At 35.9% G+C, this 11,022-nt stretch overlaps 1 protein-coding gene across 1 annotated transcript in view; it reads left to right on the forward strand.

Annotated features, from left to right (window-relative positions):
* The first annotated feature begins 463 nt into the window (after positions 1–463).
* Positions 464–11,022, forward strand: part of LOC104295812 (3-hydroxy-3-methylglutaryl-coenzyme A reductase-like) — a 17,702-nt gene continuing 7,143 nt past the window's right edge. Inside the window, exons 1-12 of the mRNA XM_009895601.1 lie at positions 464–651; positions 1,069–1,180; positions 1,739–1,826; positions 1,920–2,004; positions 3,407–3,512; positions 4,593–4,699; positions 5,128–5,244; positions 5,717–5,868; positions 6,740–6,984; positions 7,124–7,296; positions 8,012–8,206; positions 8,807–8,965. Coding sequence (XP_009893903.1) covers positions 487–651; positions 1,069–1,180; positions 1,739–1,826; positions 1,920–2,004; positions 3,407–3,512; positions 4,593–4,699; positions 5,128–5,244; positions 5,717–5,868; positions 6,740–6,984; positions 7,124–7,296; positions 8,012–8,206; positions 8,807–8,965 — 1,704 coding nt within the window. The 5' untranslated portion in view covers positions 464–486. The remainder of the gene's footprint in view (positions 652–1,068; positions 1,181–1,738; positions 1,827–1,919; positions 2,005–3,406; positions 3,513–4,592; positions 4,700–5,127; positions 5,245–5,716; positions 5,869–6,739; positions 6,985–7,123; positions 7,297–8,011; positions 8,207–8,806; positions 8,966–11,022) is intronic.

Genomic DNA, 11,022 nt, shown 5'->3' on the forward strand with positions numbered 1-11,022 from the left:
AGAAGTAACAGAATTTAGTGAGTGCTTACATAGAGAGGTGGTAGAAACAAGAAGTTGAAGTGGTATTATCAAAATTGTGTGACAGGAAGATACTAAGAGATGTCATGAAAGTGGTGGAGTCTTGTTACTAAGACTTTCTGAATAAACAAGGGAGATGTGTATTTAAAAAAAAGGATTGAGAAGGCAGGAACAGATCATATTGTATTTCAGAAGATGAGAAATTAATGTGTTTTATATGGAAAGTTGAAAGGTGAAGATGAGTTTCCTTACACATCTATTCCTTGACTGGTTTTTTGTTTTGTTTTGGTTTTTTTTGTCCGGGGTCTTTTTTTTTTTTTTGATAAATTTCAAGACAAAAAGGAACTGAGATGGTGATGACTTGCAGAAATTTATATAGCTCTATCCTTTTTCCCCAAATCTCGTGCTTGCTCATATGAAATATTCTTTTGTTGCAGGTTTGCTAAGTATAGAAAAACAGTCTTGAAAATGTTGTCCAGACTTTTTCGAATGCATGGCCTTTTTGTAGCCTCTCATCCATGGGAAGTCATTGTGGGAACAGTGACTCTCACCATCTGTATGATTTCCATGAAGATGTTCACTGGGAATGATAAGATATGTGGCTGGAATTATGAGTGCCCCAAACTTGAAGATGTAAGGATTTAAATTCATGTTATAGTACTTGCTCTTAATCTGTAGATGCAGGGGTTTCTGTAGAATAAGATCAGGTTGTGATGTATTAGGAGGAAAGTAGCTATACAGAAAGTTCTTTAATATTCAGCATGGGAAAAGAAGGCAATAAAGCTGGATGCAAGCAGTGATGCACCTATAGAAGGTTTTCATTAAGTCTAACTTTCAGTGGCATGGTATCTAGTGAGAAAGCATTTGATATTCATATTGTCTGCAATATTTTAATCTTTGTGAAGATTAAGCATCTAAGTGATACTTATTTTATTCCAAAGCTTCATTTTTAATGCATCTTCACAATGGATTTTTTTTTTGTTACTGAAACTTAACAAGAAGTTACTACTTAATGTAAAAGCTAACTAAATCACTTTGTATTTCAAACAGGATGTTCTGAGCAGTGACATCATCATCCTGACAATCACACGCTGTATAGCAATCCTTTATATATATTTCCAGTTTCAGAACCTAAGGCAGCTTGGGTCAAAATACATTTTAGGTACTGTATCTGATTTTGTTTGTTTGTTTGTTTTATTTGCTGTATGCATTTTAATTGTGTTTTTTTAAAATATAAGTAATAAATATGAGAGTTAATACTTGTGTATAGAGCAAGTTTATTTTAATTCTTTGCTAGATAGCAGAATAAATGTTCTGCATAAATCAAAATGCAATTATTTTATTAAGAGATTGTGTAGAATTATATAAACATTGGAAATGTGATTATTGAAATAATTGTGTATTGTGTGAAACACTAAAAATATAGAACTGTTTAAGCCAGTTTTCAGTTTTGCTGATAAACGTGAAGATTTGTGGCTTTTATTTCTCACAGTCTTACTTTGAATGTAGTACAAATTTTAGATTTAAATATCTGTATAAAAATAGCATACTTACCAGTTTGTATCTCAACTGCTGTTTATGCACTGAGAGATGATAATTGCCATTTGTTTGCTTCAGAATTGATCTAAAAGCATAGTGTTTCTTTCTTCCTTTTTTTTCTTTTTGTTCCTTTCTCTCCCACTATATATAAAAAAGAATTTTCCTTTTTTTTTTTTTTAAGGTATTGCTGGCCTCTTCACAATCTTCTCAAGTTTTGTTTTTAGTACAGTGGTAATTCACTTCTTGGATAAAGAATTGACAGGTTTAAAGTAAGTAATGTTGTTCTGCATTTCTTTCTTGAATTTTTTTTCCTGTACAATAAACCTTGAATTTTACTCTTAACATATGCCTCTCTTTTTCAGTGAAGCTTTACCGTTCTTCCTGCTTCTGGTTGATCTTTCAAGAGCATGTGCATTATCCAAATTTGCGCTCAGTTCCAACTCACAGGTCAGGGTTTGGTTGGGTTTTTTGTTTGGTTTTTGCAATGGAGCTTTTGAATTCAATATTCAAAAATGAATAATCCAGGTGGAGAGACATACAGGTGAATACTGTATTTGCGATATATAAAAAGGACCTGATTTAATCCATATTCTGTATTGTTTTTTATTCAGATCAGTGTTCAACTGAATAATAACATTGTAAAATTAGTGTGCATAATCATGTGAGCCAAGTTAATTGTATGTACGAGTACTTTATAGGTTCAGCAATGCTTATAGCTCTATTAAGGAGGCTAGAGTTCCTAGACCTAAGTCTTCCATTTATTGATAGAAAAAAGTTAATTTGTAGGGCTCAGGAGCAGTATATAAATAGACATTTAACGTTACAATGCCAATACAGAAAAAAGCATATTTTTCTAGACAAAAATCTTGGCAGAACAAACATGGCATATGTGTAGATAATTGCATTAGAGCATGAATATGTATCTAACACAGCACAACATGAAGGATTGACAATATATATTACCCATCGTACATTGGAATGGTCATTTCCTAATATTCTAAGTTCTGAAAGAAAAGTATTTTTAATGACATTCATCTACACCTACAAAATACTGTACATGATAATTGAGCATAATAATTGTGACAAAACTACAATATAACACACAGTAATATACCATAACATTGTATATATGAGTATATTGTACATTATATATGCAATATTTAAGTGTGTTATATATTATTATATAATAATTATGAGTACAGAATTTCTTATTCATGTTCAAGATAGATAGCATTTCACAAATAGGTTTTAACCACAGCTTCTCTCCATCTTCCTCTCCCCTCAAACTACCACCACCACCAAAACAGCAGAAGACCTCTAGAGTTTTCCATGCCTGGCTTCTAGAGGAAATCCCTTTCTCCCCAGGGGAGTTTTAGTGTCTTTTATGTCCTCTTTTCTGACAGCTGAGTCTAGAGAGTTGAAATAATTTAAAAAAAAAAAAAAAAAAAAAAAAAAGTTAGGACACAGATATGTGGTTGCAAGAACTTTTGAGATGCCATGACATAAGTAGCTTCTATTTTATGTCTTGGAGTATAGAAGTCCTGTTCTTCTGAACGTACTTTAAAGTTTGTGCCCATCAGTATTGTAGGGTCTTAGAATACCGATGAGCCAAAGGTGGAGGCTTTCAAAATTAAATAATCTTGTTGTGTAAATAAAGACTGTCAAAGTATAATAGCTTATGGGAAATGAAGCAATTAAAGAATGTATTATCTCATAATAGTTCATTTTCAATGTCTGTTTTATAAGGCCTTATCACCATAATACTACTCTATTTACTAATCATGTTATGTGTACTCCCTTACTTTGATTTTTTTTTTTGTCTTTATGCTAATGTAATTTTTATTTTTAGGATGAAGTAAGAGAAAATATTTCACATGGAATGGCAATTTTAGGCCCTACGTTTACACTGGATGCACTTGTGGAGTGCCTTGTGATTGGTGTTGGTACTATGTCAGGTGAGACCTTGTATCATTCCCATCATTCCTGTTAACATCTTAAAGCAGCTGCTAAAACTTTCTCTTGGGCATTTTTAAAAATGAATGACACTTTCAGTACACGCACACTTATTTCATATTCTTGCAAAAATTAGTGTTTCTAAAGATGACTCCAGGTGAAGGAAAGTTATTCTAGTTCCATTGAAAATAACCAATCTTACTTTGTTCCCCCCCAATCTTTTTATCCTCATCAGTTCTGTGTGCAGTAGCAGTTGTCTTTCCTTAAAAAGAGAACAGTTGAATATAATAAGCAAAGGATTTCCATGTGCAAATAACTAATTTCTTTGTAAAATTAATTGTAGTTCCATAGTAAGTGCTAAAGTGGGGGTTGGTTTGTTTGCTTGTCTGTTTTTGTGTGTATGTTGGGTTTTTGCTTGTTTTTTAAACTTATCTTGCATACCTTAAAGGCATTTTTCAAAGCACTTGCTTTTTAAACTCTTTTGGACCTGGGGGTGGAATGTGTGTCAATATGCTGTTTTCCTGTTTACATCTAGGAGGGAAAAAACCTCATTTTGGTGTAGCATGTAATTGATTTCTCTCTTTTTTTTTTTTTTTTTTTTTTTTTTTTAATTATTTATACTGTCAGCTCTTTCATCTTTATTAAGGGGGTTCTGTAATGCATGTGCGACATGGCATATTGACTTTTTCTGTATACCAGAGTTGTGAAAGGGTAGGTGGGGTATATACTGTTCTATTCCCTGAACACTTAATTGGCCATCTTTCACAAGAGATTTCGATACATAATGTTGGCTAGTTTTTCTTTGCTTAGATAAGGGGGGAGTTTCAAGCTTTCATTGTCAAGCTTTAAAATCTTAGTAAACCGTAATTTTCTTTATACCATACCATAAATACATATTGTGCTGGAATAAGCTAATACAAAATGACTAGGGCTTAACATGCTTGTGTTTCATTAATCTAGACAGTTCCCTCTCTATTCTGCAGTGTCAGTTTAATGGTTTCTTTCTTACTTCTGCAACACTTCTTCAAGTATATAGAAAGCCTGATGCATATTCAGATGATAAAAACTTTTTTTTTATGTAGGTGTACGACAACTTGAAATTATGTGCTGCTTTGGCTGTATGTCTGTTCTTGCCAACTACTTTGTCTTTATGACCTTCTTTCCAGCTTGTGTGTCCTTGGTATTAGAGGTAAGACCAACTTCAAGACAACATCAAGCTTAGTATTCAGACTCTGTGCTTCTTGTAGGCTATGAATTTCTTCACTGATGTATACACCAGCATGTTTGTCTTCATTTCAAGGTGAACAGGGAATGCACAGAAAGAGTTATGGTGGCTCAGCTGGTGGATGTAACTTGTTAATGCCGCTGTAAATGAGTCACACTCAATAGTATTAGTTCCGATCTAAAGCAGAATAAACAAATTCTATTTTAAATTTGTTGGCTGTCCAGGGTTTTTCACTAGTTAAAGTCTATCATAGCCTACAGTCTACTATTTAGCCTAACTCTTTTGTTGGTAATTTCTTAATGATCAAATAAAAATACAGTGATGAAGTTCATTTGTTGGTTCTTCTAATATGTACTAAATAGGACCTTTTTAAAATTTTGTTATTTTTGCAGCTTTCGAGAGAGAGTCGTGAAGGGCGTCCTATATGGCAGCTTAGCCATTTTACTCGTGTTTTGGAAGAAGAAGAAAATAAACCAAATCCTGTAACACAGAGGGTCAAAATGATTATGGTTTGTGGCTCTTTTTCACCTGTAGTTATGCAATCAGTAAGATGTGCAATGAATAAAGCTTTTGTTTTCTATAGATGTGTTCTATATCCCATTAGTCTGGTTTACTGTGGTAATTTTTTAATAACGTCCCCTGTATTTATACCTACAGTCTTCCTGCATATGCCATTTCTGTGCAAAACGCTCATGGCTTTTTCATGTGTACTAATTCTTTCCCTCTTACCCCTACAGTGCCCTCTGCTTATTACTTGAGCCAGGAGGAAGGATGTGGTGGGACAGGCTCAAAGCTATGAGTGTTATGATAGGCCAAAAACTGTGTTGATGAGAGGTGTGGAAAATCAGCCTTTAGCTTTAGACTTTTGAAGCATGGGAAACAAAACAAACGAACAAACAAAACCCCCAAAATTTAATCTTAGTATGTTAGATACCTCGTTACAGTTGAAAAAATAATGTTTGTTTTGTGTTTTTAATACAGTCGCTGGGTTTGGTTCTTGTTCACGCCCACAGTCGTTGGATAGCGGAACCAGCTGCTCAAAACAGTACTGTAGAAAATTCAGTGGGATTGGATGAGAATGCACCGAAGAGAATTGAACCTAATGTTTCATTATGGCAGTTCTACCTTTCTCGGTAGGCAATTTCACAGAAGAGAAGTGTGTTTCCTTGATTAGGGTCTATTCTCCAGTGCTGTCAAGCTTATGGTCCTAGGGTACAACACTTGTAAACTTGCAGATCTGACCACTTGTAGGATTTCTTGGAACTGGAGATGTCATTTCATAAGAAATATTTCAATATTATGTTGTTTGTTCAATCTTATTGAAATAATAACATGATCAGGAGCCAGCTGTCCTGTATGCATCGTAACGCTATCTTTTCCCACTAGCGCTGACACCTTTCAGAGCACACTGGAAAATAAATTTTCTGGCTGCACTAGAGTAATTAATTATGCAGAGCTTCTGACCATTCGCATACAAGTGCAGAAGCCATGTCATTCTTGCTTTTCCTTCAGCTCAACTGAAGTTAATGGCAGCTGTGGTTCCATGTTACTTTGGAAAACACAGAATGGTCTCTTAGGTTTTTCTCTTCCCCTCCTAGCAGTTCAACTTGCATCATAGTAGTCATTATTGGTAGAAGATGATAACTGAAACTTTCTACTTTATTGTTGGGAGATAGGTGTTAAATCAGTTTGATGTAGCTGTTAAATAGTGAATATTTTCCAGTCATTTCTTTTACTGGGACTGCTTTTTAACTAAGAATTACAAAATAGCTAATGAAATCTAAAAATTCTTAATACAAAGAATGATTTCTCTACCCTACCCTAACATACTTGAATGTCCTGCTAGAAATGTCTTTTGGCGGGAATTTCAGTAACTGTATAAATGATGATCAAACTATTACCCTTTCTAAAGCAAAGGGATGTCAGAATGTTGTTATAAACAAACAAATTGTATATACCATGTATTTACTTCTTGATTTTTATTTTTTTTTTATTTATTTTTAGAATGACCAGTATGGATATTGAACAAGTAATTACTCTTGGATTAGCCCTTCTCCTTGCTGTCAAATATATTTTCTTTGAGCAAGCAGAGACTGAATCCACACTCTCACTGAAGAATCCCATAACATCTCCAGTGATGGTCCAGAAAAAGGTCCCTGAGAACTGTTGCAGGAAACAATCTGGACGTCTAAAAAACAATCAGATATTTAACACAGTAGAAGAAACTTTAGTTCCCAAAGATGGAAATGGTAATTTTTGGCATTTTAAAGTCTGCACCTATTCCTGACTATTTGGAATAAATAGTGAAATCTGTGTTAGCATGTTGTATTTGGGATCAAAATTTAACATTTTTGTAAACCAAAGTTTGTTTTAATTGTCTTCATGCAGCTGAAGTCATAAAACCTGTATTAGCAGAGTCATCAACCAAGGCTACATTTGTAGTTGGCAGTTGCAACCCTATGGAAACTTCTTCATTTCTTAATACAAAAGAGGAAGAAGTTGAGTTACATAAAGAACCACGTTCTATTGCGGAATGTGTTTGTATACTTGGAAATGCAGAGGTATGGAAAATTAACTTTTTCTTTTTTTTAACCTCTACTGCAACATCTGATTTTAAAAATTCTTACAGTTCATTTTCCACCTTTTAAATGATCCTGTTGACTGTAATGTCATTCTTCAGAGAATTATATAGCTTTAATAGCTTGGGAGGGGAAGACCAAAACAAGGGGGAGAAACAAAACAACACCCTTTCATAAGTCACTTCTGCTCCAGATGGTTTCTTTTGCATTTTTTTTCTTCAATACAGATGACAAAAACAGGTGTATGTTTTTGAAGTTGTAAAGAAATAATATTTTATTATGAGTCTCCCTCTATCCCCAAAATTGAGAGAGGAGCAGCTTCATCATTCATGACGTACCAAGTAACTGAAGTTTCACCATGTATGCATATAAGTTGGTGTCTGAGAAAATATTTTTTTATCATGTTCTATCACAGAATAGTAGGGGTTGGAAGGGACCTTCAGAGATCATCTAGTCCAACCCCCCTGCCAAGCAGGTTCACCTCGAGCGGGTTGGACAGGAAAGGTTTTGAATATCTCCAGAGAAGGAGACTCCACTATACTTGTCCTACTATAAAACCTGATATGGGTAATTGGTTCCTTTAGATGTTCTCTGATATTGTCAAAGTAAAGTGGTTACCCTCTTTCATTTGGAAACATTTAAAAGGATTTTCACCAAGAAAATCTATACTTTCTCTCCCTACCTCTTACATTTCCAGAAGGGAGCAAAATTCCTTACTGATGCTGAGGTCATCAGCTTAGTTAATGCTAAGCATATTCCTGCATACAAACTGGAAACCCTGATGGAAACTCAGGAGCGAGGTGTGTCCATTCGCAGACAGATGTTATCTAAGAAACTCCCTGAACCTTCATCTTTGCAATATCTTCCTTATAGGAATTATGATTATTCTTTGGTAAGTAAAAGGCATACAAGCAAAACACTATAAAACCATTTTCCAAATCTATGAAATATCTGCTCCAAGTGATGTATATGAATTAACAATGAGCTTGGTCAAAACTGATGTAGAAGAGTGTGGGGGGGAGAAAGCAAACATAAAACCAATAAAAGGTAGTGTCTTGATGTTTTTAAACCTAGGGAGTTAAGGTAAGTTTTGTGGCTTACCCAAAAAATATTTCCTATCTAGGTATGCAGTTGCCTTATCTCCTAAATGCAGAATTCTACTCATACTGAGCCTGAGTTCAGCTGAATGAAAAGAGTGCCTTAAGCTCAAGTTAAAATGGAAGTTTATTTAAAATTAATTTTAAAATTATTAAAATAATTTCATTTAATAGTGTTTAAGATTCAATAGGTCTGCCAAATACTAGACTTCAACAGTATTAGCTGTTGATAGCTGTAGCATTAACAGTTGAGGTGGTAGTTGGTTGCTTTATGTAGGGTTGTGGGCTTTTTGCTAGGATGCCTTGTTGTAGTCACGTGCATAGTATGTAGCATGCTGTACTGTATCAGTACTGTGCACGTAACCTTAATGATACCTTTATATTATTTTTGTAAGGTTATGGGAGCTTGCTGTGAAAACGTGATTGGATATATGCCTATTCCTGTAGGCGTAGCAGGGCCACTATTTTTGGATAACAAAGAGTTTCAGGTGCCAATGGCAACAACAGAAGGATGTCTTGTAGCAAGCACAAACAGAGGGTGTAGAGCAATATGTGTAAGTATTATTTGACTAGCTTGAAAATTTTTCTGTATTGTAAAACATATTTGGGGGTGATACAAGGTGTGGGGTTTTTTTGACTTCCTAAAAACTAAAATTTACTTTCCATAATTTTACTTTGTGTCATGGTTTAACCCTAGCCAGCAACTAGGACCATGCAGCTGCTTGCTCACTTCCCCCTCTTCCCCCCCCCAGCAAAAGCCACGCACGCAAGCAAAGCAAAACAAGGACTTCATTCACTGCTTCCCATCGGCAGGCAGGTGTTCAGCCATCTCCAGGAAAGCAGGGCTCCATCAAGCGTAACGGTTACTTGGGAAGACAAATGCCATAACTCCGAACGACACCCCCTTCCTTCTTCTTCCCCCGGCTTGATATACTGAGCATGACATCATATGGCATGGAATATGCCTTTGGTCAGTTGGGGTCAGCTGTCCCAGCTGTGTCTCGTCCCAACCTCTTGTGCACCCCCAGCCTACTTGCTGGTGGGGCAGTGTGAGGATCATAAAAGGCCTTGACTGCCTAGCAACAACCCAACCCACCAGTGTGCTATCAGAAGTATTTCTCATCCCAAATCCAAAACATAGCATTATACAAGCTGCTAGTAAAAAAGTTAACTCTATCTCAACTGAAACCACGACACCATTAAAGGTCCCTTCCAACCCAAACTATTATATGATTCTTCTCTTAGAAGTGGTTTGTGTGTTTCCACTTTCTGAAGAATCTCTGAAATCCTTGTATTTCAGACTGGAATTTCTACTCCTGCCATCAAAGAATACTCTCAGAATTGCAGGTGTTCCCAAAAGCAATAATTTATTTCAAATCAATGACAAATAAGGGAATATACACGAATCTATAAATGCATGTGGGCAACCAAAACTCACCAATAACTAGAAGATAACTTAAACAGATAAAGGCTTATGAGACCCCATCTTTCCCCCTGAACTTTATCCTTGTTCCAATAAAAGACAGCATTGTTCCCTACCAATATTTAATGCCTCGTGTCCTGTAACTGTGATGATCTAAGGATTAGATACCATATAAGATATGTACAGACTAGACTGGATGAGCCAATTTTTATGCAATTATATTATCCTTTCTATTCCTGTTTTTATTCAGTTGAATAGCAAACTTCTCATTGATTTCAGTGGTGAAGGATTAATCATTAAACTGTTTCTTACTCCTATAAAAATTACTTTAGAAGGACCCTCTCCTTGATCTTCGTCAGAAGAATTCTCTCTTATGCTATCTGGCTTGAACTGGCCTTTGTCATAAGGGACAGGGAAGTGAGCTGACCTCCTTTTCTGCTTCCTGGTTATCAGGGCAGCTTGTACCGGTACTGATGGAATTTGAGTAGCAGCAGTACTCGTTGGAGCAGCTGGAGTAGTGGCAGTGGTCATTGATGGAGCAGCTGGAATAATGATGGTGCTCATTGTCAAGGCTGCAATAGTGGTAGTGGTCACTGTCTAAGCAACTGGAGTAGTGGCAGTGATCATTGTCAGAGTTGCAGTAGTGGTGATGTTCATTGTCGAAGCTGGAGTAGCTCATGCCTGTACAGGCAGTGGAGTGGCTTGTGGGATTTGAGTAACGGCAGCGTATGTCATATAAGACCTACTCCTGCACCAATTTTTTTAATAAGAAACCACCCCTGCAACACATTCAGGAGAGTCAACAATAAAGTCATGATTTCAAGAAAGTAACATTCACTTCCAAAATCCAAAAGGTTTCCATCCCCTAGCTCTGATGGTGTCAATTTGGCATAAGCATTAAAGGGCAAAGTAAACTTTCCTAAGGTAAAAATGAAAGTGTAGCTAGTAATAGAATCTATTGCGTGATGCTCAAGATATGCAGGTAAAACCATTATCCAATTTATCATATATACTTGCATCCCAAACCACATCAGAATAGCACATTTAAACCACCGCATACAAACACAAAAAACACCTCAATGGAAGGCCACCTGGAGAGCAGCACAAAGGATTTGCAGCCACTCTAGCCGGTAAGTCAGCTTCAACGGTGTCCTGGTTTGAGGTAAAACAGAACCCATTTTCTGTTTT

The sequence above is a fragment of the Charadrius vociferus genome, unplaced genomic scaffold (assembly GCF_000708025.1).
Source record: "Charadrius vociferus isolate BGI_N301 unplaced genomic scaffold, ASM70802v2 scaffold522, whole genome shotgun sequence".
NCBI classification, from domain to species: Eukaryota; Metazoa; Chordata; class Aves; order Charadriiformes; family Charadriidae; genus Charadrius; species Charadrius vociferus.